The sequence below is a fragment of the Colossoma macropomum genome, unplaced genomic scaffold, assembly GCF_904425465.1.
Source record: "Colossoma macropomum unplaced genomic scaffold, Colossoma_macropomum, whole genome shotgun sequence".
NCBI lineage: Eukaryota > Metazoa > Chordata > Actinopteri > Characiformes > Serrasalmidae > Colossoma > Colossoma macropomum.
This window is the reverse complement of record NW_023494784.1, coordinates 19,208,134-19,235,854: the sequence shown is the minus strand read 5'-3', so window position 1 is coordinate 19,235,854 and position 27,721 is coordinate 19,208,134. Positions and strand designations below refer to the sequence as shown.

At 38.2% G+C, this 27,721-nt stretch overlaps 1 protein-coding gene across 1 annotated transcript in view; it reads left to right on the top strand.

Moving 5' to 3' along the window:
- The window catches only part of ncam2 (neural cell adhesion molecule 2), a 248,801-nt gene that overhangs the window by 199,366 nt on the left and 21,714 nt on the right, over positions 1-27,721 (top strand). Inside the window, exons 7-14 of the mRNA XM_036589813.1 lie at positions 592-752; positions 4,442-4,587; positions 9,330-9,480; positions 12,808-12,995; positions 13,412-13,508; positions 19,252-19,425; positions 21,864-21,983; positions 23,608-23,729. Coding sequence (XP_036445706.1) covers positions 592-752; positions 4,442-4,587; positions 9,330-9,480; positions 12,808-12,995; positions 13,412-13,508; positions 19,252-19,425; positions 21,864-21,983; positions 23,608-23,729 — 1,159 coding nt within the window. The remainder of the gene's footprint in view (positions 1-591; positions 753-4,441; positions 4,588-9,329; positions 9,481-12,807; positions 12,996-13,411; positions 13,509-19,251; positions 19,426-21,863; positions 21,984-23,607; positions 23,730-27,721) is intronic.

Here is a 27,721-nt window from a genome sequence, read left to right as displayed (position 1 = left end):
TCAACATTAATGGATTCAAGACATTTAAGATAAATTTAACATTATAATACTGACAGTTTTATGGCAGAGCCAATGTAACAAGTATATGACCTGAACCACCACCAGCATTTTGGATGTCTCACTGTTTCTCTCTAATAGTGTCTCTCTCTTTGGTCTCTGAGATTCTGTTTCGTCCTCTCCATTTCCTGTGGGGGCCTCTGCTTTAAACGGATTTCATTTCCGTTCCATCCACGCCCGGCATTATGACAGTCTAAAGCCTCTGCTGTAATCTCTTCCAAAAACATTCAATTACTCCAGCGCTCAATCTCGCCTGCACACCTTTGCCTATATAGCTCTGGTTATAGGTGTATTTTCTGTGTCAGTGAAAAGGAACAAAAACCTAAGTCAAATGAGGAATGGGTTGTTTTGCTACATAGGTCATGTTTTGTCTGTGTTTTTGTTGTCGTCTTGTTTTGCGTTTTCAGGTTTATGCTTCGGTCTTTGTTCTTATGCAGCTTGAACCCTACATGTGTCTTTTTTCCCTCTTTTTATTTTTTGATAATCCTATGACAGGCTGACATGTGTGTCTATGTTTGGTCTTTGGTCTGTTAGGAAGGGAGTGGAGCTCCAGGAGTCAGAACAGTACATAATGAGGGCACGAGGTACCACTCTTACCATCCGGAACATTAAACAAGACGATGGCGGCTCCTACACCTGCAAAGCCTCTAACAAGGCAGGCGAAATGCAGCAGGAGATCTTTCTGAAAGTATTTGGTGAGAGATCTCACTTTATTCCACTTATACAGCTTATGTAGCTGTTGACAGAGAAGCAGTTTATTTTCCATAATGGTTAATTTATGATGTGTTAAATGTCAAAACTATTTAGGGATTTTCAAAAATGGGGGAAACTACAAGCATTTCTGTTTAAACTGCTTCAGCAGAGATGATGCAAATGTTTGATGAATAACAGTCTCGCAGGCAGGTTCATCCAGATCTAAGAGGTGCGTGATTTAAATATTTCAATAATGAAAGAAATCAGGCTGGAAAACATCACTTCAGGCAGACTCAGCAGTTTAATTGATCCATTAAATGTCAGTGGAGAACTTTTCAGGGTGTTGCAGCATGGATACTAACATCAGTCATGATCAGATAAGTACTAAGTCAGAGTGTTTGGTTAAATGGTGATATTAAGTAAAGAATGTCTGGGTCCCAGGAGTTTGCACAGAGTCTATTTGCACAGAAGGAACTCTATCATTCAGAGAGTGATGTGATAGCTAGATACTCACTCTTCCTCTTAACCCCCCTCACCCACCAGCCTTCCACTTCCAGCCCTCCAGTGTGAACTGTTTCCCCTTCCATAAACAGGCTCCTAAATTATTTAACAGGAAATGGGTGACACTTTCTTTATGGCCAAGAATTTCAATTTAGATTTTCATGAAGCTGCCAGCATTTTCGCAGATTATTCAGATAGCACCTTGTCTGCTCATGTAAATGTATGGAGATTTATTCTGTAGTCATCAGAATCCTTTCAATGTGCAAGCAAAAGGTACTCTTCAAAGAGCTCATTTAAATGAAACCTAGTTATTGGATGGGAGTTTTGTTTTGCAAAGGGTGATGGGAAACGTAGTTGTAACTTTCCTTTTTACGACCTCTGACAGCTAACTGGAGAGTTGCAGGGCTTTCCACTTGGCTGGGCCTCTATCTCATGCATTTCTCCACACTCATAAAACTTGTTTCTCATTGTAATAAACTACATGCCAAAGCCTGGGGTTTGAGTCCTGTGGACGTGGCCCATCTTATTAGCTGCTCACAGCCACCCTGAAAAACGCATGCATCAAATGAGCTCATAAGTTTCACAGTGCTTATACGAGGCTGCTCCCTTAAAGCTCTGGTCCATTGCCTTTTGAAATAGTTTTGTATTGTGTTCGATTTTTCTTGTCATTTATAGTAAAGTACTAAAAAGCACTTTAAAAATGTGACTTTAGTCATTTATTTTCATTTAGGCATTATAGTCAATGTTGCACACTAATGAACTGTGTCCAACATGGAAGCATGCATTGTTTCAAAGATTTATCTTCAGCAGTTGGATCACTTTTTTTGGAATAATTCATTGAGATTGTTGATTGCTTTGTTTCAAACTAGTGAGGTAATGATACACATATATTCAGATTCAATATGATTGCCAATAATAAAACAAGCCTTAAAAATGCACCCCTCTAGAATTCATAAGCAACTTCAGGAGAAAAGTACAGACATGGGTCCAGACACTGAGCATGGATGTTTATACAAAATAAGCTCCTCCCACCCACATTAACGGGATAGGATACATCCGGATGTAGTGCTGGGTATTGCTAGTAAATTCACAACACAGTACAATACAAAACAATGTCATTGCACATTTGGTGTATTATTTGGTCAGAGTTTACTTTCAAATGAGTTTTAAAAACTACAGTAATAATGAAAAAAAAAATCAGTATATAATTGTAGATGTAATGACATTTTTTAAATTATGTTCACTTTAACTAATGAATGATGAATGAATAACGCAGTGGGAAATTCTAAGAACTATATTATAGGTGTGGTTCACTGAAGTGAAGGTCAGAGCGGAGAGAGACAGACAGAGGAGTGAACTTTCTGGATCTTCAATCACAAATGCAGCAGCCCAGGAACGTGTCTGCAAAATGTTCATAGACACATACCACAGATTACACCAGTAACACCAATAGGGTTGCCACCTCAGACCTGTAAAATTCCTGGACGCTCAATAAGTGGCTTGATTTTTAACTAAATTCAGCAGGCAGGCAGCTATGCTCACACTGCAGCCTAAGGTAGATACTGCAGTCTGTTCAGCTCCAGAACCTGATCTCTTTTGTTGTTCTTTTGTTCTTATTAGTTATCTGGTGTCAAACAGAGGAGGATGGGTTCCGCTGTTGAGTCTTGGTTCCTCTCAAGGTTTCCTCGTCACTGTTGCTATTGGCTTGCTCCTGGGAGCCAGTAATATATGAAAAAAGTTGGGATCATGGACATTGTGTCCAGGAGTGAAAAAGCTACTCCTGGACAATAAAACCTGAACACTCCAGGGAAATCCTGGATCGGTGGCAACCCTAAACACCATCTACATCTACGAAGCAGAGCTACAAGCACAAACTAAATTCTAATGGCTAAAAACTAATAACTCCCTACATCAGCGAACTAAACCATACCCGTGTTAGTGAAACCACTACAAATACTTAACTAATAAGGATCATACAGGCCTTAACAACAATTAGTAGACACTTCATTCACACACGAAACAGCAGATAATAAACAAATGAAATGTGTCATTTGCAGCATGCAAAAAGGGCCAGAGTGAAATGCCTTGTTCTCCAAGGCACTTTCATGCAAATTATAATAAATAAAAGGACAAACCCAAACTACTAGAATGTTTACCAAATGGTGGATGTTGTAAATGTCCCACTCGAATACAATATTAACATGCCATGTAGAGGTAAATTTGTAAATATTTATACAGCCATCACTGTATAAATACACCTGGTCACAAGCTTATCCATGATACATCAGCATATCTACATTAGGAACATAGCTCTAACCAGATGCCTAGTTTTGAACATTTACAAAAGGTTTTGACAAAAGACAAGAAATGAAGAGGGTCTGAGATTCAGCATCCTTGACACTATGTCCTTAGTTCAAACTAAACTCGATGGAACTATTTACACCATTCTACTTTGTCAGTTGACACAGATATGAATGTGCTTTTGGTTGTTTTGAGTCTTTTGTGCTATTATTGTATTCCCTGTGGGAGTGCACTTCTAATGTATATTTATTGAGTTAAGTGCAGCGATGCATCTCCTCTTCTACATCGTTTCACCTGGAGGAGGTAGCTGTTGCACATCAATTACCTTACTAATCAGCGCTGCCACACAAAAGAAGTCTTAGCATGAATTTATTATAGTAAGCATAAGCATTTACATACACTGCACTTTCCGTTCAGTACACTGATGCTTACTCAGTGGCAAGTGTATACATGATTCTTGAATTCCAATTGACAACTAAAATATCTACATTTTACCAGTACTGTGGCCTGCCATTTTCCAAAATCACTCTGTGCCAGTGACTGCTTATGTGAGATTTTTATAACTAGCACTATGGAGTAGTAAAAATCCTCATAGACATATATTGAACCATATTATTTGAGTTTGTCTGGTGTAAATGCTATTTTTACCACTTGTTTTAGAAAATATGTATTATAAACATCTGTTCTTTCTTTTATAAATTCTTAAAGGACAGTGTCTTATATGTACATATAGTATATGCTGCTACCATATATAGTATGTGTGTTATTGTACGGTGTTATTGACAGTGAAGTTCAATATTTTTCAATTAATTATTTTTTCTTCCTCTCCCCTCTTTCATCCCTTTGCTATCTGTCTTTGGCGCCGTCTGATGTGTTTCTCGGCATGTAGTCCAGCCCCACATCACTAAGCTGAGGAACGTGACAGCAGTGGAAGGCAGTGCTGCTATGATCTCCTGTAAGGCTGAGGGTGAACCACTTCCTGAGATTTCCTGGAGGAGAGCCAGTGATGGACACAGCTTTTCAGATGGAGACAAGGTACCACACAATGCACAAAAACTCAAAAAGGGAGAAGTTGAACTGAGATTTTGATTGAAAAACCTCGCTTTTGTTCATCATTGCTTATGTTTTGTTTGTTTATTAAAAACAGATTTAGCTTTGCTTCAGTTTATATAAAGAATTTAACCAGCACTTATAGTACGGATACTTTTTTGGTACTTTTTATTTTGCAAATTTGCTTATTGCCAGACAAACTACATTTTAAGTTGAGCAACAAAATATTTTATACATTGCATATCCTTCTGGACCAGCCACTGTATAACAGCCTAATACCTGCACTAATCTGACACAGCTGACCAATGTTAATTCATCCTGGTACTAACACCTACAAAAATATAATGTAGGCTTGAGTGATACAAGCATGCAAAAGACAAGCGTGAGTAATCGTGTTATATTCATTGCATCAGAGTATATTTGCTGTGTGCACCCACACAATGCCATATATTTGGCTCAACTGTATTGCAAATCCTGTTCCTTTCCAGTTGTTAAAAAAAAAGCATGACATTTGATTGATGCACGTACTGTTTACTGTGTGAGCTGTAGTCCCTGGAAATATACCAATCACAGTCACGGTTGTTAGAGTTCGTTGCAGCTTTCAATGAAGTCCCGTGGAGTGTTCACAGCATGTGCTGAGAAGTTTCTGTGAGATAACGTTTCACAGTCCTGTGTTGTGCTGAATCAGAATGGACCTTGCACAATGGCTAATGCAACAGGGACAGCCAGTCCAGAAACATGACAAGAGGAGGAGCTGTCAAAGATCATTAGAATGCCATGAATGCCACAGCTGTTAGGCAGCAACAATGGAGGCAAACCGAGTTGCTTTTCAGAGGAGAGGCCTATGGACTTCTCACAGGGGGCATGAAAGTCCTCCCCGCTGCTGTTAATTTAGTGGCGACTGCTCGGCAAGCGATTAAAACGGTCTGCCTGACCAGAAAGTTAAAGAGGACTCAAGCAGAGATGTGTAGGAGAGAAGAGGCACTTCCAGTCACTTAGAATAAGTACAGCAGAGTGTGATGTAAGATACAGGAATGGATGGTTCATCCAAGACCAGGAAAACAGCAGGTAGGCCTTGTAATTTGCACAGAAGTTCACTTTTGATGCCCTAAAAACCTGTGTTTTGAGAAACATTTGTGCTGGACATGCGAGTGTGAGGAACCTTTATTAAATTTGACATTTTTAAAGAAACTTAACATACTGTAAAAGTGATAATAAGAACCCTTAAATTGGTATAAAACCTTTACTTTAGGTGAAGGTTCTTCAAAAATGGCAAAAGCAGTTCTTAGCGCTTCATTTATCAAACAATTCTTCAAAACTGCTAACTGAAATGTTTAGGAAACCAAAAGAGGTTCTTATATGCCCCAAAAAAAAAAGAAAAAACAACACAAACACACAACCACTTCTTTGTGGCCTTATTATTTATTTTTTAGTTTTTTTTTTTTTTAAAGTTTTGCTTCTGTAGCTAATCAGGAATGACCTCCCTCTATGTTGCTTCCAATTTCTGATGGTTTAACAGAAATTGTTTTAAAAAATTGAAGTGCCACAAAGGGTTTTTTGCCATGAAAGAGCCACTTTTGGTTCCCTAAAGAATGTTTAATTAGCAGTTTGATTAGCAGATGTTTTAAAACCACAAAAACACATTTTTACCATTTTTAAAGTTTTAAAGAATCTCCACATAAATGTAAAGGTTCTAAATTAAAATTATATCTTCCTACAGTATAAAAAATTGTTGCCACTTGATAGAATACCATCATTTAAAAAGTGCTACACACAAAATGAGCAGACTGAGACCCCCTGAGGAGGTTGAGCTCTGTCAGCTTCACCACAAACTATGGTGTGGTTTCTTTGAAATACGAAACCAATACTGACCAATGATGTCTAAATAGACCAGAACACAGAATGAACCACTGTCTCTGCCCCACATACCTTTTTTGGTATGTGCAAAAGATGGTTTGTGGATGCTGTTTTGACATGCACAGAGTTGGTAATTGCAGAATGGATAGTCACGGTTTTAAAATGAGACAGGCATTCAAAGCCATTACATGTAATGCATGTTACACACACACACACACACACACACACACACACACACACACACACACGCACACACACACACACACACACACACACACACACACACACACACACACACACACACACACACCTTGCATTCATGTGAAATTTTCACCGTTTTATAAGCAGTAATCTGCTCAAGGCCATGTATTGCAGTGATTTTATTTTGCTTCACATGTAAAGCACTGCCTTGCAAGATGTACATAAAAGACATACATAAAACCCATGAGTTGAGTTATACTACAGTACATAATGGTTCAGTGGCTTTTATTCCAAATGTTATCATCAAATGTGTCAGTTTCTATAAATCTGCCTAAATCAGACGTGTCTCGGTACGTATGTGTTTTTTTTGGTTTGATGTCAAATATGTCAGTGTGAAAGCTAAGAGATTCAGAACTAAGGGTGCTTTCACACCCACCTTGCTTGGTCCAGACTAATCAAAATTGGTTTAGTTTTGTCCATTTTGACAGATTTGAACACTCCACTCACTCAGATACTCCACCAAAATCCGTGGGTCTTGGTCCGCTTACAAGTGAACCCTGGTTCAGTTTGCTGAAAGTGGGAACCATTTTTTGTGATGGCTCACAACAAATGAGGGAATTCAACATCAGAGCATGCTGTTTTCTTCTAGCAACATGTCAATACTGCCTGCATGAATTTTTTACACTCTACAGACGCTCTTGAAGCTTGTTCTTGAAGCATGTGCTGCTGCTAATGAGCAATAAAATAATCATTTGATTGTGTCAGACATCAATGACTTTAATGCACCCTAATAGGTAGGATTATACATTTTATCAAGAATATTTGAAGGCTAGATCTGGATTTCATACCATGATAAGCTAATGAATGTCCTAATAAAAATGTGCACTAATGGTGGCAAACATGAAAGTAATAGCATGCATCCCTGCCAAATTCCTGACCAATCAAAGAAAACCTGTCTATATAGTTTTGTGCACTTAGCCAACGCCATGTGAAAGATACAGTGTCAGAAAAACTGTCTGGTGCAGATTTTAGCAAACAAAAAAAAGCCTAAAATACATTGTTTTATAATTTCCTGCTTTGGTCCAGACCCAGAAAACCAAACTACAAATATAAAACACACCCAAGGAGTGTCTTAACAGTTCAGTGTTGTGGTATTTTATCTCTCCTCCACTTTCCTGAAGCCTCCTTCTCTATCTTACCATGTCATTACTAATCAAGCAAATTGCTGTTTTTCAAGAGACTTCATGACTTCTGAAAGGTGCTCAAATGTAACTTCACTGTGGTTGCCTTGTTCGCACAACATCTTCGCAAAAACCAATATACTGCATCAGTGGAAGTTGGTGGTGCATATATCATACAGAGTGTAGGCAGGAAATGACTGAGATTAATGGATGTGTGTGAAAAGGTGCGAATGATGAGAGGAAGACAGCTTTCATAACTGTCACTGTGCCTAACCTCCATTAACTCAATCTCACTAATCAAATATGACAACACACTTGGCTACTTACTATATCATACATACCTCAGAAGACAGCATTTCTAAATGTGGATTTAATTTGAGTGAATGAAATGATACATGTTGTAAAAACAGTAACCTATGGAATTCTTGCGGATATGCCTGTCTGTGCATGCTTGTTTGGCTCAAGCTAAAATGTTCATTAAAAGTTATCAATTTTTTTAAACTCAGGACAAAAGGCGGAAAACATGTAACAGTAAATTACACTGAAGCCTCAACAACTAAATATATATCAGTATTTAGCATGTTCACCCTTTGCCTTCCATTCTTTTCTGGAAACTTGCCTTCAGTTTTTCAATCTCCAGGGTTATTTTTCCCACACCTCCAAAGTTCAGTCTTAGAAGTTGGTTACACACTGTTTTTACAATCCAAGTAATCCCAAACACATTCAGGAATCTTAAGGTCCATTGTCCTGATATCACCAGTAGCTTCTTCGTTTGATCTGTACATTTTCCATTTTGTCCATGTCCTTTTCTCAGTGACAGCTTCTTGACAGTTACACATCCTTTCAGATCTGAAGTAAGAGTGGAGCTTGATTTTCTCCTCTTTCTCAAAATGTGAAAGCTTCTGGTGGTTGTTAGGAGTTTCATTTACTCTATATCTTTTAATGTATATTAAAATAAGGGTGGTCTTTTGCACAGTACTGTAGATTTTACGGTCTCTTTAGAATTATATTTGTCTTTTTGTAGTTTGCATGGTTAAGATGTGTAAACAAACAAAAAGTAATTCAAAAGAGCTTTAGGGCAGCATAGATATTTAATCCAGTGGGAGATTGTATTGGATTATGCCAGGCTATCACAATGCTAATATGGTTTTACAGTTTCAATTTCATAGTCATTAGTGTCAGCACCATGTTTGTTTTCTTGCTAATCCTCAGCTGGAATTTCAGTCTTGGGTGTGAAATTTTGAGCACTTTTCTGTATTTGTCTCTTTGAAGTTCAAAGAGTCTGTGTTAAAGGATGCTTACTGTCAGCTTTTGGCTAAATTTCACTTCCCTGCTTAAGAAAAAAAAATGGTAATAAGAACCTTGCTGTACTATTTTTTGCAACTTTGTGATATTTGATATCACTTGGCATTCTGTATTCAGCTTTGAAATTAATTTCCAGCATTCATGTGACTGATAGTCACCAGTACTGTGTGTATGTGTTTTCAGAGTCCAGACGGGCGTGTGGAGGTGCGTGGGCGTCATGGTGAGTCCATGCTGACCATCGTGGGCGTGGGGCTGTCTGATTGGGGCCGTTTTGACTGTGAGGCTCTCAGCAGGATTGGAGGACATCAGAAGAGCATGTTCCTGGATATTGAGTGTGAGTGTGTATTATTACTCATAGAAACCTCCCACACATGCGCATGCACACATACACACACAAACTCAGATACAGCATCTCCTATAATCACATCAGCAGGAGAGGAAAACCAAATATCAATCCTTCTCCCAAACTTGTTTACAATGTAATGGAGCTTGTGGTTCATACTGTACATCGTTTTTAGTGAGTCTAGAATCCAATCTCAAGTCTGGAGTTCAGGAGTATTTGTTGGTATTTCCTGAATATAGACTTGAAGCCATGAGACAATACAGGGCAACCAAACAGAACAGAGCTCATTTACATATATCAGTCTTAAAAGGCACAGTAAAACAGACTTTAATTTTGAGGAGTAAAGCAACCTTAAAAAATGGTCATAGCACAACATATGGCTGTTTTTGGTATAGGACAAAACCAAAATGCAAGAAAAGTCTGGGATATGGCCTTTGAGAACCATTTTGAAAAAAAACAGGCCTACAAAAACAATATAAATCTTGCTGAACTGGATAGCTAAGGGAATCAGTATTTGAGATTTTGCTGAGATGTACATTAACCGTACATCACTCACAACTGCTGTCACGGTTTGGTGATGTGTCTCTATATTCTATCACCTCATCTCCACCATGAAGTGACAGCAGATTAGCAATTCAGTAGGAACAGCAGGGGGGCTTTAATAAAGGCTTCCCAATGGGGCGCAGTGCAGAGAACAATCCAGCGGTGGCGCTAATGAATTCATCCATTCAGTCCACTGCCTATAGTGATATGACACACGGGACATCAATCTCTTTAATGGAGAAAGTGTAAGTCTGTGTGTGCGCACGGGCATGTGTGCGCGAGTTTAGGTATGTGCTAGTCTGTCATAGAGATAAAGACAGAAAAAGATGCAGTAAAAGGCCAAAAATAAAAGAGAAATCAGGAAAGATAGCAGGGGGTGTAGTTTGTGCAGGTTGTTTTGGTAAATTGCACTCAAACTGCAAGACATGCTGGTTGCCACAGATTATTCAGTTTGACTGGGAGCCCATACACGCAGCTGCAAATGCATTCCCAGATGCGGCTTTCAGTTAGTACAAGTGTGTATGCAGACGCACCCCCATCTGCGACAGCCACAGCTCAGTCTGTTATCCTCTCCCCATAGTCCTACCCATGCCAGTGAGCAATTAGCTTGTATTAACATTTCTGCTTACAGCTAAAACACAGACAGCTGATTTCAGAACTGTTATTTAGGCTAGTCCATATAGTCTGGCTGTTTGTGCTACAGGGAGTAAATAGTTTTTAGATGTAAAGCACCTCATTGACCTGACCACACAGTCATTCACTGCAAATTAGCAAGATTTCCCACAAGGGGGAGCACTCAAGTAGCTTTTTTGTTTGCAGTGATTGAAGTGTGCATTATTGAAAGAAAGGAAACTGGCATAAAACACACATCAGCAGTATCTCCCACTGGAAAAGAAGGGTACCCTCAGAGTTCCTTTCCACTCCACCCTTGGCCTCAGGGAAATCCCAGCAATCAACTTCACTGGAATTCTGAGAGGAAAGTCCAACCAGCAGCCCCTCAAACCTTCAAAATGTCTCCCTACTCCCTATATAGTGCACTACATAAAAGTCACAATAATGTGGCTTTTACGATCAAATAGTGCACTAAATGTCCAATATGGCAGCCCACGAAGACGACCATCATTTCATGACTTATGCAGTGCACTATACAGGGAGTTAAGGAGCCATTTGAGATTTAGCCTACAAAACCAGATGTCAGACACTGCCATGTTCTAACATACAGTTTGATTTTCACAACACCATGGCAGAGAGCTAAACCTAGAGCTGACTGCACAAGACATCTTTTCACCTTGCAACACTTTACTAATAAATTATTGCTACTACACACTTCACTTCATGGTTAGGATGATCAAAACAAAGCTTTCAGTTGCCCAACCAACAAAGCAAGTATAACCCCACACCTAAAAATTAAATTAAACCAGCAGCAGGAAATGCAGTTATTCAGTCAACAATTAGGTTTTCTCCTTGGGCCCACCCCAGTCCAAACATTTGTATATCTTTCATATCACAAATAAACATGTTTGCAGCCCTTTTTCCAGCATAAAAGAGAGAGAGTATCAATGACAGAAAGGGAAATGTCCAGTCTTAAACAGAGAAACAGGGATGTGGCGACCCCCAAAAGAAAGTAACCCACAACCTTACTGTTAGTAGTTTTCAATCCACTGAAGGAAGTGTTTGGTCAAACCTTGTGTTTTCATGTTCCAATGATCATTCCTTGATGCAGATTCTCAGGAGAAACAAAACTTGTTCACAATGATTTGAAACAGGTCAAAAGCACAGCTGTTTTCATTTTGGGCTTTTTTTTAGTTTTGCCACCAATCAACTCCTTAATGCTCTCCACCTGGCTCACCAATTTCCCAGGTGTCAAAAAAAAGTCCTTTTTGACCATTATTTTTAGGCCTGGTTTCAGTCTTATAACAAAAAATATACAGAAATATACAAAGTCACTTTACCTACAAAAGCATACATTTTTGCCTACCCTTGTAGCTGAGAGATATGCTAGTCCTTACTCCATGTTTGTAACTGTTTCCTAATTGTTAGCACTCCACTGTCTTCAAATAGTGAGTACTCATGTTACACATATTTGACACAGTTCAGAACAGTGGAGGAGACTTCAACAATAGAAAGAAATGAAGTTGAGATCTGAATGCATATATATTTACAGACCCAATTTGCATGTACAGTCATATGCAAAAGTTTGACCCTGGTAAAATAACACTTTTTGTTGATTTTCTAAGTAAAAATAAGTTAACGCATCCTCTACAGAGAACACCCTTCTGCACATTTTAATACTGTTTATTTGCTGAATTTAACATATTTGAAAAAAAGAAGACATAAAATGTGCAAACATTATGGCACAATTCATATTTGATGTTTTATTTTTTCCACTATTTTAAGCTCAGCAAATTAATAGATATTGTGCATTAAAATGAACAGAACAAAAATGTCATATTTAATTTTGCTCTCTGTAGAGGACATTTGAACTGATTTTCTTTTTAAAAGATCAACAAAACAAATAATTTGACCGGGGGGGTGGGGGGTGGGGGGAAGTTCAAACTTTTGCATAAGACTGTACATGAAATGCAAGACCCAAAACCATAATAAACACACTCTACATAAATACAATAAATTTACTGATATGAAAAACATTCAATCAACCAGAAAAATACCAGCCTATTTTGACTAGGTTGTGGAGGTGACCACAGGGCAAAAAGCACCAGGGGTGCTATGGACGAGTCCCATCAGTAACACTGTGTGTCCTTGTTCTCTTAACAGATGCACCTAAGTTCCAGACCAATCACACTATCTTTTTCTCATGGGAGGGAAATCCGGTCAACATCAGCTGTGACGTCATGTCCAACCCACCGGCTACCATGCTGTGGAGACGGGAGAAGCTGACCATTCCCACAGAAGGCACGGCCAACATGCGCGTGCATAACGCCCCCGGCAGGTCCCTACTGGAGGTAAGCTAGTCTCCACTCACCTGTTAACCAAAACATCACAATATTTGCAATCATTTTGTCAGTCATGGAAGGCAATTCTAAAATATAGTTTATCATGTATATTTGTTTCAAGCTTATACATCAGTATACAGAAAAGAAGGCTCTACATTATCCTACACAAAATACAACACAGTTAAAAGTTCAGCTGTCCGAGGGCGTTTATGCTTTGTCCGCTAATCTGCAGTTCTTAATATCTTTAGTTTGCAAACAATTTGTTTAAACATAGTTTCTGTAGGTATCTGATATCATGATTACTACCACCACAGTCTGTTGGTCTATTCTTTAAGTCAAGGCACACCTTATGTATGGGCCAACACAGCTCTGCCTGAGAAATCCATTTGAAACCTGCTGTTCTGACTCTGCTCTCATCGCTTCAGGTCACTCCCACGTCAGACCGGGATTTTGGCCGCTACAACTGTACAGCCAGGAATAACATTGGCATGCGCTTCCAAGAGTTCATCTTGGCTCAGGCAGGTGAGTGCTCTGCTTCCCTCCACCAGCCACAGGGTCCTATTCACCAGCCTCTGGAGTGCCATGTAGTAGTCAATTGTCAATTGTAAGAGTAATTAAGAGAGCAGCTTGCTTAGCATCACTGTCATAAGAAAATTTTAAAAGTAACTATAAATGTAACTTTATAGGAGAGGAAAAACATGTTCTTAATATTTGCTAACAAAAAACTTGAAATATATTTTAAAAAATTGTATTGATCCATGGTGTTAAAAAATAACAGAGAAAATGCAGAAATGCCTCTGTTGTTGTTAGTAATATAATGAATAGTCATGTTACTATATAAAGAATAGTCAGATAATACTGTTATGTGTAGATTTGATGCAGTGATCTTTCTCAGGTCTCAATCCTTAATCAAAGCGTCACATACCTTGTGTCAACATTTCCAAATAGCTGTTTGCCAAGAATCTCCAACTCATATCAGATTTGTCAAAATGCAAATATGTGGTTATTTTCTTACTAGTGCCAAAATCTAAGCCCAGTCGCAAAGAAAATTAATGTACACTGAAGTATTTTTGAGATTCTTCTTGCATTAGGAACACAAAGTTCCCAGCTTCTAGACATAGTACACATTTGGTCTTACATTTAGATTCTTTAAATCCATATCCAGATAGAGTTAGTGTTTAAAACCTGAGAGAAATTAGCTTAAAGATGTTCATCAGCTCTTTTACTCTTTAATATTGTTCACCAAATGTACTCAAGTCTCCTCTTTAATTTGCTCAGTAGAGCAAAAGTTGCAGTATCCTGTAATACTCTTCCTTGTCAATAAAATTAGCTTATAGCATGCAAAATGCATTTTCAGTCAGTTCACCTTGATAAAGCAGGGCACAAAAATTTTGAAGGGTCCATCATATGGAAAACTAAATTTCCTTTTGCTATAAAAATTAGGGTGTAAACATTGTTAAAGACTCCACAGTCCACACAGTCTGTATATTCATATATACTGACCAACCACTTTATTAAGTCCTTGTTTCTACACTCTTTGTCCATTTTATCAGCTCCACTTACTATATAGGTGCACTTTGTAGTTCTACAATTACAGACAGTAGTCCATCTGTTTCTCTGCATAATTTATTAGCTAATTTTACCCTGTTCTTCAGTGGTCAGGACCTCCACAGGACCACCATAGAGCAAGTATTAATTGGGTCGTAGATCACTCACAGCACTGCAGTGACATTGATGTGGTGGTGGTGTGTTAGTGTGTGTTGCACTGGTACGAGTGGATCAGACACAGCATTGCTGCTGGAGTTTTTTAAACACTGTGTCCACTCACTGTCCACTCTATTAGACACACTTAGCTTGTTGGTCCACCTTGTAGATGTAAAGTCAGAGACAGTAGCCCATCTGTTGCTCCACAGTTTGTGTTGCTCATCCTCCAGCCCTTCATCAGTGGTCACGGGACGCTGCCCACAGGACGCTGGCGAAATATTTTTGGTTGGTGGATTATTCTTAGCAGTGACACTGAGGTGTTTAAAAACTCCAGCAGCACTGCTGTGACTGATCCACTTGTACCAGCACAACACACACTAACACACTACATTAGTGTCACTGCAGTGCTGAGAATGATCCACCACCCAAATAATACCTGCCCTGTGGTGGTCCTAGTTTGTTATTGTGGAACTACAAAGTGCACCTGTATGGTCAGTGAAGCTGATAAAATGAACAGTGAGTGTAAATGCAAGGAGGTGTGTGTAATAAAGTAGCCAATCAGTGTATATATTCCATATAAACTAAGCTGCAGCCCACTTTTAATTCATTATTTTTGTGTTGTCATTAAACCAGCACATTTACACGTATCTACATATTCAGCTTACAGCAGTTTTGCTCTGCTAACTCTTGTTGAAGTTATGTGCTGTGTTTGATCCTGGACTGCTTTTTCTATGAGGCCCAATACAGAGCATCCAATCAGAACAGAGCTCAGTTACATATAACAGTCTTAAAATCACTGTAACAAAAAAACAGCCTTTTTAATTCCAAGGGATAAAGACAGGCTGAAAATGATCATGTAAAAATGAATTGGTATAAAAAACCCACTCAAATGTTATAAGTGAACTGCAGAGGGTAAAGAAAAGTATGGGATACTGGCCCTTTAGAATCTTTTTTGTGATATTGTGGAAATATGAATTTTCAAATTATATTTTCTCCAAAAAAAAAAAAGTCCATATAGTCTATATATGCTGCAGACACAGCCTGTTTTGAATTCATTATGGTTATCATGTCACAACCATTTACACTACGGCAGTTTAGCCCACCTATTCTCAACCAAGTGACGAGTGTTGTCACTGCAGACCGTTTGTAGCAGAGTTATTGTAGTAGGAGATGTGAGAGAGAACGATTAAGAGGTGTGCTGTTCCTGGCTGTCGGGAAGAAAATGCATCACCACAGCCTCCCAAATGACCTAGACATCTGAACGGGGTGGCTGGAGATTTTTTTTTTCCTGATGTCCCTGAGGATTTCAGAACATGTTGTTCTGTACATTTCAATCAGCCAGGACTGATTTTTTGGAAAGAGGCACAGTATAGGGCAGCCAATCAGAACAGAACTCATTTACATACATTTGTATGCAAACATACAGGGAACAAGCTTAAATATGGCATTCCCGCTCAGCATGTTAGAGTTTTGAATCTCAGTGGGTGAATGTTGTTACTGCGGCACACATAAGCAATCTGATTGGACACCACCCAACTAATTTACATAAAGTTGCATAAAGAGAAATCAGGGTGTGCATCAGCACTTTGACTTGTCTGTTATGTGTGTATATTGTCATGGCTCGCTCTGTTATCTTACGTTATGATGCATTCAGTTTGATGAAAAAGGCAAATCATTTTGCTTGATATCACCATTCATGTCACATATGCACTGCGTAAAATCTCTGCACCCCCAACTTAAAACGCATCCCTGGTACACACACACATACATGATATAGGATAAGTTGTTTTAAACAGTGAGAAGACACTGTGTGTATTTTCATGGAGGTTCAGCCTCTCCCTGATAACACACACCAGCAGACACTCTGAAGAGCCAGTTCATTAACATTCCACAATAACACCTCCCAGTCCACTCCATCTGCCTCTCTCTCTCTGCTTCTCTTCCTTTCTCCCTGTCTCACTCTCTCTCTGCCTCTCTCACACTCTCTGCCTCTTTCCATCTCTGTCACTTCACTAAGTCACACACAAACACACACACTCTGTTACTCTCTCTCGCTTTCACTAACACCCATTTAATTTCTTTCTCCTATGACTCTCTCACTTACCATCTCTTTCTTCATCATTCGTCCATGTCCCCCCCCCCATATCACTCTGTCTCTCTTCCTCTCTATCTCTCTCTCTCTCTCTCTCTCTCTCGCCCCTATGGAGGTTTGTGTTTGTAATTCAGCTCAGGACGTCTCTTCTTGCTCTGCTGGGGAAAATGAAGGGAGAGATCCTGAAGGAGATTGTGACTGGCAGACAGATACCTGAATGAAAACTCTTTTACTGCCTCTATAAGGACAAGTTTACTACAATTGCAGCTGCTTTAAAAGGATATAATACTAAACAAGCTGAACAGTGTCGTTTTGAACATATTTGAGTTTTTTATTGATTTCAAGTGGAGGTTACACAAAAAACAGGATGCAAATTCCAGGGAGGTTTGGGGTGGGATAACCTCTTTTAATTAAAACTCCCAAATAGTCCAAGATGTGTTTGGGGGCGGTCTTAAAAATGTTAAATAATTATGTATATGCATAGGATCCCTTTACAATCACCACTATCTAAAACTATCCACAGAGAGAGTAATATATTTTTAAAAATGTTTCAGAACTACCGGATAAAGTACATTTCCATTTCTTTTTGAAAAACAGAGAAAAACAGCTAACCTGCATTATCATGACCAACACAATTTTGCAAAGTGTTTTTAATGAAGGATGTCTTTTAGGATACAACTAAAGGATGGAAAGATGCAACTAAACGAGCAAAAATGTCTTTTGTTACTGAGCCGCCTATGTAGTAGCAAATACATGCATAAGCACTGAACAAGTTTTTTAAAAAAACAATACTTGAGTTTTTCTGAACAACTTATGTTAGTAGTTGCAAGATGACAGCATGTTTTATAAAGTAAATTATATTATATCAACATTGAACTGCCATATTGCCCTGAAAGAATTATGCTTCATAAGACTTTAGTATGAGGGACCTTTAGTATGAGGTAATCATATATATGTTTACAGCATATATTAGGAGTGGGCTTCACACATAGTTCCTCTCAGTTTCTTGAGCACTTTTGTCTATTCAGAAGTCATATTCTGAAAACAGTCAATACAGAACCTTGATGGCCAAAATAACACAGTTTCTTTACAAAATGGTCAAACCTCCACAAAACACTAAACACACCACACCAAAGTTAGGCTAATATTTTACTCTAAATAATTTTGCAATGTGGCAAAGTGCAAGAATATCACAATGTGAAACTTCTTTTCTCCCGGATAGATTTACTAGAGAAACATTTCAGTGCAATGAACTGTACACACCTAATAGAAATAGAAAGATTTCACCCAAAGCATAATAAAAATATATTTATATATCTCATTTATATGTATATTATAAAATAAATTTATATTTCTCATTTTTTTCTTTGTTTGCTTGTTTGTTTACTTTCTGTATTCCTGAAAGACAGGTGTGAGTGGTGGAAAACAGTACTGGCCCAAATGAGGCCCTGTGCCTGAGTATTTGTCAGTAGAGTGATAGGCTGTATCAGAGGAGCACAAACATAATTTCTAGTGAAATTCAGAAACAACTGCAGACCAGATCGTCAATCATAGCTTGTCCATAAAGAAGGTGTAAGATGCTCCAACCCGAATCCCCAAATCATCTTTACTCAATAACAGAATTACCTTTCACACATCTCTCTGCTGACAAATACTGTCTCCAGACTCCTGTTTGACATTGTTTGGGACATTTTTGCTTTCCACTATTCTCAGTTTGCCTGTGAGTTTGGGAAAAACTCAATAGCAGAAACAAATATTTCTGAATATCTAAGATAAATTTTATGTGTATATATATATATATATATATATATATATATATATATATGGTGGATGAGGGTGCACAGTAAATTGCATTGATTGCATTTTCCATGTATCTCTAATTTGAATGAATCATCTTTTTCACAATCTGAATAGAAGAGTCTTTTATGTAAATCAGTTTTCTTTAATGACAGTTTTACCTGGCACCTATTCGTCATATGATTAAAATTGTCTACAACCTTTTCTATTCATCCATATATAGTCAGAAACTGATTGAGTTAACAATAGGGTACTATGGAGTTCGCACAAGTGCTGAAGGTAGATATGAGTATGAGACTATTTTCTATAAGCTGTCACTACATATTTTCATTATGTTTTGCACAATTATCCAATGAATGTGTTTTTCTGAGGTAAAATGTCTTGTAAAAGTATGTGATAAATGAGTGAAAGCAATCAGAATGCATTAACACATTTGCAAAAAAAGAGACTTTGCTGAGAAAGTGACAGTGAAGATTAAGCCAACTACAGTTTCATTAAATGTGTTTTAGCAACTGTAATACCACATTTATCAGGGAAATAAAAATGTGTTTTAAAAATCACCTGTTATTTATAACCCCTCATATCCAAAATTGTGTACAAATGTATAGTGTGTGTGTGTGTATATATATATGTATAATTAGAATGATTGACTTTTTTCTGTGTCTGTTTCAGACGTTCCCTCAAATCCCTACTCTGTGCGCCTCAGCTCTGTGGCCCAGCGCACAGCTACAGTTACCTTCATGAAGCCAGACTCCCATGGTGGCGTTCCCATTGACCATTACCTGGTCAGATACAAAGACATCAGTTCACACGACTGGAGGGACGTCAAATCACATGGAACACAGAGTGAGTGCAACATCCACTGTTCCTAGCCTCAGCATTGGGTATGAAGAATCCAAACCCGCCACAAACCAGGGAGCGTTATGTCTGGAGAATTGAAGTTTATTCTTGCGCGCAGGTACCAGACACCAAGCAGCCCATAAAACAATGGACTGATGCGGTTTTATAGCTGGACTGATACCAAGATTAGGTCCAGCCTATACGTGACAAGTGACAGGTGTGACAGACATGACCATGTACAGATAAACAAAAACAGGAAAAACAGAATGTTCCATGTACAATCACAGTACAGGCTCACACAATGCTGAATATGATGACATATAACACACATTACAGGGCTATACATTCCTTCAGGTAGAATGGAAATATATGATCAAATATACACATATTCTTTTTACTGTTCCTCTTTATATTCAGGCGACGTGTGAAAAAGTGTTCATTTCCTCCTTTTTATTGATTTGTAAATGGAAACCCTCACATTTATAGCAGAGTACAATCTCGCAAACGAAGCCTGTTAGATTCCCTCCCGTTTTCCTCCCTTATGTCAGATTGTTTTATTGTGTTGGATGTGACATTATGACACACATCAGATTAGACGGTCTGAAACCATTTCTGCAAGTATCGATGAGTCTACCAGAGTCTACCTTATAGCAAAGACAGAAATTAAAAACACATAAAAATACTGATAAAAGAAAGTGAAGAAAGGAGCAGGGTTTTTTCAGACACATGTACACTAGGGCTGCAACTAAAGATTATTTCTGTAATTAGTAAATCTTTATATTTTTTTAGATTAATTTACTAATCTAATGATTATGTTTCTGTTTCATTGACAGATACATTTAAATAATAATATGTAAATTATTCTAAATTTAAAATAGAACACTTTAAATTAAAATAAAGGCATAAAAGTGAATTTGAAATTCACCATTAAAATATTAAATTGCTTTTGTTTATTTGACATATTTATTTCTCAGTTAAAATTGTTGTGGAATCAAAAGTATATTTGAATACAATAAAATTATAAAGGGTTAAAAAAGGAAAAAAAATCCAAAGTCTCCAGACAGTTAAACATAAAATAGGTGTTAAATAACTTTATATTACTTCTTCTTTTATTATTCAATGGCTATTTTTATTTTTCTTATCTAACATCTTTCCTGTTCTCTCAATTTTAGTACACTTTAAAATTTTTGTGACTGCTTGTATGATTTTTATTGAGTCATGTCTTAAATGTCTAGGCTACATCTTATATATCACTGGCTAAAGGTTTCTTTGTTAAATAATACTAAGTTTTTGACTGGAATGTTTGTGATTTTATGACTTGTATATTTTTACTGATTTAACGTTTAAATGCACACAATTTTATCTTGAATGCATTCTAAAACATTTAATTTCTTCATGTGCTATTTTTATTTTTATTATATGTTCAGCATTACTATTGAACTGCTCCCTCAGTATGACATTAATTTTACTACAATGTACTTGAACTTGAATGTTTACCCACTTGCAGCAGCATCAGAAGATGTGTTGTAACTCGGGCACTTTAGTTTTAGTTTAATTTTATGATCAATGTTATTTGTAACTTTTTAAATAGTAAATAAGTGTTGATAAACCAAAATCACATCATTCACATCAATCGTTTTTATAATTAATCTAGTTGCAGGCTTAATGACAACACACCAAAACAACCTCTTCATCTTGCAGGAATGTGGACAGAGTAGAGTATGCACTGAAAAAAGTGGCTGAATTTACTCAGATGTGTCTATCAGTTCCACACAAATGACATATGTTACATGAATTTAGATTAAGTTAATTAAGTGCTTACGCATATTAATGATTTTGACAGACCATATTTCATTCATGTGGAGCCAATGAACAAATCTCAATCGAGTAAATTTAAGGCAACCTTTAGGCAACCTTTCAGTGTACCTGCCTCCTCCCAGCATCTCCACACAGAGGCAAACCAAACCAGGGGCACACACCACACACTCACACTACCATAAAAAGCCTGGTCAGTCTTGACCTCATGCTGGTGTTTGGGTGTGGCTGCCTGTAAAGGCTGGAATATAGGGCTCAAACTCTGAGAGTCTTCCCTGGCGCTGGCCGAGATTACAACGTTTCAAGATCACAAATTGATTTTTCCTCCACAACACCCAGAAGGGTTTGCTGGAACTTAAAGGACAAATCGGACAGCCAGATAAGCAAGCTTGACTACTTGAAGGGCCCAGAGCTAATATCCATAATGCTGAGAAAAGCTGGGGCTGGGGGGCATGATTGGGGAAAGCAGTAATTGGAAACCTTGGTCATGATTGAGGAAAGCAATAGGGACTTTGAAATAGGGACCTCCATCTATACTCATTTCATGTGTCTGGTGCACTCATCCTCTTGCTCTTTCTTCTCCCTTTCTCTATCTCTCTCTCTCTCCCCTGTTCTCTTCCCTTTCCCAGCGGTAGTGCTGCTCACTAACCTTGAGCCCAACACTACTTACGAGGTACGAGTGGCAGCCGTGAATGGAAAAGGCCAAGGCGAGTTCAGCCGCACAGAGAGCTTTCAGACGCTGCCCATCCGTGAGTGTGTAACCTTCACTGGAACTCCCAGCTACACAAAGTGCTTCATGTCAAACTCCTTCTTGTTACGTGATATGGCTTATCAAGAAGTCCATTGCTGTAGAACAGACTAGATTATTATGGTGATGTTCAGAAATGAAAACTGAAGCTAAAATCCAGGACACCACTAGGCTGAAAAATACAACCAAAACCAGACAAAATTTGCATCAATTATATCAGTTTATTTTAATTTATGCTCTGGAATAAATTAAAGAAATAAATGTAATAAAAAAATACTTTTACTGTAGAAAAGCCGGTCTATTATCCAAGGGCTGATACTGCATTTGGACAGTCCTCATTAGGTGGTAAAGTTGAATTAATGTCACAGTTGTATGCAAAAGCTTGGACACCCCTGGTCAAATTACATGTTTTGTTGATTTATGAAAATATGTTAACACAGCCTTTACAGAGAACACACTTCTGCACATTTTAATACACAATTGCTGTTTAGTTGATGAATTTAACATACTCGAAAAAATAAACATAAAATGTGACCTATTAAGAGCAAGAGTGAATTTCCATCACTTTTTTGAAATAAATAATATGCAAACATTGATACAATTTCAAAATGTACCATTCACTACCCAGACCATACAGTCCATATCTGGAAACTAAGCTGCAAAAATGGCCTGTTTTGAATTCACTGTTTCTGTGATGTCTTGAGAACCAACTCATTTACATACATCCGCCTATTCAGCCTACAGCAGTTCAGCTCAGCCAATTCACACTAAAGTTGTAAACAGAGTATTTTTGGAATGAGGCACAATACAGGACAGCCAGTCAAATCAGAGCTCCTTTATCTTATATCAGTCTTAAAGGCACAGTAACAAAATCAGCCTGATTAATTCTAAGGTATAAAGAGAGGTTGAAAAATGGCCATATGAAATTAATGATGACCAATTTTGGTACATAAAACCTCATAAATATAATAAGTGGACCTCAAGAGAAAAAATAAAATACAAGAAAAATGTAAGATATGGGCTCTTTAAGTTTGTTCCCTGTAGAAGATTTCTTAACTTATTTTTACTTACAAAATCAACATGTCATTTGGCCAAGGGTGTTCAAACTTTTGCATACAGCTGTACATTATCAATGATAACTACTAGTTTGCATCAGGATGTATGAACAATATGCCTGTCCAACGGAATTGACCAGTGGACCATCACTCATTGCAAAAAAGACAACTTGATCGACTGTATTCATGTGCCGTCAAAAAAGGGTAATGGCTGGTGATATATCAGCAAAAAGTTGTAATAATTAAGCTGACAAATTTAGGCAGATGTGTCGCTTGTTTGAAACTTTTTTTAGTAAACTCAAAAATTTACAAAATTAACAAGTTTATAAGGAATGTCTGAGTGCACCATGAAAATCAAGTAACAGAAGTTTAACCACTGTTTTTCACTCTCATTACCACTGAAATTATTTGTGATGTTGTATTTTGACACAATCTTAAATGCAAACAGCATTTTGATGAAAATGCCCACAAATTGTGCCTTCCTTTTTTTGTTGGCCAAAATTTTGGTGCATCCCTAGTAAACTCTTTATTGAACTGTTGGCGTTTTAAGCAGTACAATCTCTTCCCCAGGAGAGCCAAGTCCTCCTTCAGTGCAAGGCCAGCGAGGAGTGGGGAAGGCCTACAGGCTTGGCTTGGTCAAACAGGATGATGGAGGAATGCCAATCCTGGAGTACATCGTAAAATACAAAACAGTGAGTCATGAACTTTTATAGTTTTCACAGCTCTCTCATTCACATATTCATGCTTTACTCAGTTCATTACTTAATTAAACGCATAACCAAGGGCAAGTCATTTTGCCATTTTTAGTCCGCGTTTGATATGTTCCAAAAAAGCAGTTGTGATCTCGCCCTCTGGCTGAAATCTGGCAGCATTTTCATGAGAGCAAACCTGCGTGTGAGTGGGTGCTCCTGCTGAGGATTAGAGTGGTTAAAGTGTGTGTACTGTGTGGCTGACTCAGAGCAAGCATAGCTCTTCCTCCAGACACAGAGCTAAGAGCAGAGCGAGCTGTCAAAATTCTCTCTTTCTGTGCAAGTTGCAGCCTCTTGTTTCCACGCCAACGCAAATGAAGGCATATATGCAGAAGGCCGCTAATGCAGATGGGGGGAATCGGCTTTTGCTGATTTGCTTTTTTTTGGTGTCAGGAGACATGGACACTATGTATATATGCTTTGAAGTGTTCAGTCTGCAGTGGAATTGCTGCAGGTGGGTAGGAGGGAGGTGAGTTAGCGTGTGTGTGTGTGTGTTTGGGTTTATGTGTGTGCTATATCCTCTGTACATCTCCCTGTTATTCTCCAATTAGTCTCCAAAAGGTGAGCACTTCCTCTCCGTCAGTCATTTAAGTGATGTTGAAATCACTGTCAGTTTCATTCATCTCCATATAACACATCATCTGTCAGCACTTATTTATCTGATCTAGAACTGCCACATTTGCCTACACAGCCGGTGCCGTATCACTCCCCGCCGCAATGGAGCAATCTATCAAACGAGAGAATATGCAGACTTAATTGGGCTAATATGCAAATGTGAAAACTGTATATAGCTGTGAACATTTGGGAGTGAGAACTGATAAGTGTTTTTATTTCTGAAGCAGCAGTTTTTACAGTCGTGTTTAGAGTTACAAACAAGGGGGGTTGAATTATCTGTAAACATAAGATAATGTATGGGTACAGGGCTAATAAGAACCTGCACTGCTTTTTGCCTTCAGAGCCTCTCCAGTCCTTACTGCAGTATTATCATATATGAATATCAGTTCAAAAGCTGTTTGGCCAGTATGTGAAATGCAAATAAAAAGCAGTCCAGCTTGATCTGTATTTAAATAAGTGATGCAATAATGCACCTATGAAAGGAACACCCAGGAATGGCCTAGTCCTTATGAGCAAGGAAGGATCAAGGCTCACTACCACAATTGCTTCAGTGAAGAACAATGTTCCTCAATGAGTTGCTGCAAGGAATTTAGATATTTCATCTTCTGTGGTGCACAATATCATCAAATGATTCAAGGAGTACAGAGAAATCTCTGTGTGTAAAGGCAAACACTTAAAACTGCAACTAAATGGCATTGACCTTTGATCCCTCAGATGCCACTGCATTAAAAAACAGCATGCTTATGAGATGGAATCACCACATGGGCTTGGGAATACTTTGACAAACCATTGTCAGTAAACTCCATTTGTCAAGTTAAGACTGTACTATTCACAATGGAAAGCCATATGTCAACAATGTCCAAAAACACTGCTGACTTTTCCAGGCTAGAGCTCATCTGCAACACTGCAAACATGCACTGTGGTCTCATGATTTAATCATTCAGGGCCCAGTTTCCCAAAAGTTTCTTAGTATTAAGATAATCTTAACTGGTAGAGAACATATTTAGTGTGATGCACTACCATTTGAAAATGATCCTTGCACCAAGATGCTTTGGGGAAACTCAGCTGAGATTGTTTATAGAAATTGATGTTTCATTTTTTGGGCAAAAGAAGAAAACCATCCAGACTGTTACCAGTGTAAAGTTAAAAAGTTCTCCATAATGGTTTTAGTGCCAAATGCATGAGTAACTTACACATCCATGAAGGCACCATTAATGCTGAAAGATATACATAAGTGGAGAGCAACCTTATGCTGCCTTCTAGACAACATATTTTTCAGGGACGTCCATGCTTACTTCATCATGACAATTTTACAAGAGCATGGCTGCATAATCAGAGAATGTGGTTGCTAGACTGATCTGCCTGCAGTCTAGACCTTTTGGTTGGTGTTTTTATTCCCCAAAGGAAAATGATGTAACACAGAGATAAACATACTCCAGTCCTAACTTTTTTGGAGAGTTGCAATCATCAAATTTGGAGTGAGCATTAAAAAACCTTGAAAATTTAGGTTTGTATGTTTTCAGCAGTTTATATTGGATATTGTGTAAGACCATCTTAGAGAATGTAGAATATTGAACAGTTGGGAGTAGGCAGTATGTGGGTTGAAAGCTCCTTTTGGCTTCCTCAATTGGAAAAAAGAAAAATCTATCCCGATGTTTGAGATGACTCGTTAAAGCATATTTGTCTTTTCAGTGCTCTGAGGTCTAAACTCTATGGCCATTGCACCATGTTATATGTATATTATATATATTATTTAAAAGTGGTCTCAGAGTGAGAGCCCTTGTATTATCAGCTTTAAGAAGGTAATGATGTTCAGATTTGGTTTGGAGGTTTTAAAGGAATTCTGTTTAAACCTTTTTAGCATCTGAGGCTTCTTCAGTGTCTGCTTGTGCCTAACAGCTGACTTGACTAAGAACCACTGTTGTTACATTATTCTCCTGTCTGAAATATACAGTCAGCATTTTGGGTTATTTTTCTGGATATAATACTGGCTGTAACTGATGCATCTGTTTGTTTTCTTTCAAAGTCTGTTAGATGTGTTATATTGCAATATAGTCTCAACAACTAAAATGTTGCATATTCTATGAATGTAATTGAAAGACCGAAACGTGTTGATGTAATGTGCTGGGTTGGTGTATTTCATTTATATGGAAATTATGTATTTGAATCAAGCAAATTCAGTGCATTAGCTTCAACAGACTACAACTTGGAGAGGCTGTTGATAGTTATACTGCCATGTCTACAGATCACTCCACCCTAGAGGCCATTTTACTCTGTCCCTCGCTCACTCTATCGCGGCTGCTAATTTTCTCACACTCATCTCTTTCTCTTTCTTTCTGCCTCATTTTGTGTCCCTCATGTGGTCTGCATCTGCATCATCAGCTCTCACTCTCTCTCTCTGATGTCTCAGTGCATGTGGAGGTAAGAACAGGGGAAATGGAGATGTCACCCTCTGAAGAGACAGAATGCCTGAGGCCTGTCAGGCGTGTGAAATGCATATTCAACCATTTAGCTTTTAAAGAGCGCCGGCAGTTTGAAAATGTCAAAATATGAAAGAAATGAGTTTTCAGAAGTGGAGTGTGGAGGCTGGAGTTTAGTCTCAGTGCCTTTTGTGTGGGTTTAGTTGCAGTACAGCCAGTAAAACAGCATAAACATACTCTTACACACACATTACCCACACTCACACACACACGTATATATGCTCTCCTTGGACAAGCAGACAAAGGGAATGCCGAATGTTTTGAAATATATCTGGTCTGTGTGTGTGTGGGGAAAGTGTGGATTTCAGAGGAGAGGAGTGGTTCTGAGTGAAAAAACAACAGATGGATGGTGGAAGCTGACTCTTTCATCTGCATTTCCATTATTCCTCCTCTGTTTCTATGACAATCTTAAATGATTTATCTGAAGCAAACAAATGTGGTGAAACACTTTTTATGAAATCGTTGCTATTCGTGCTTATAAACGCGCCATCTGCACCAAAACACTGACCTTCAAATTTGTCTGAAAGCTACACTGCAGAAAAAAGTGTCCAGCCTATGTAAAACAAATGTAAAGCATCAGTTTGCATGATCTTTTTACATTTGTTTTAATTGCTCACAGCTCATCATATCTGTTGTCAGGCTCATTGCACTTAGTTAATTCCATTCAAGCTTGTTGCTACATTAGCCTCTTAGCTTCAACATGTTTTGTCTGACTGACTACATTTGGAGCCAGGGGAAAACAGTATAACTTAGATATGTAGCCAAACTATTCCTTTAAAATCGAAACCGGATTTATTATACCACAACACTGTTATATGAGGATTGCTTTTGGTGTTATTT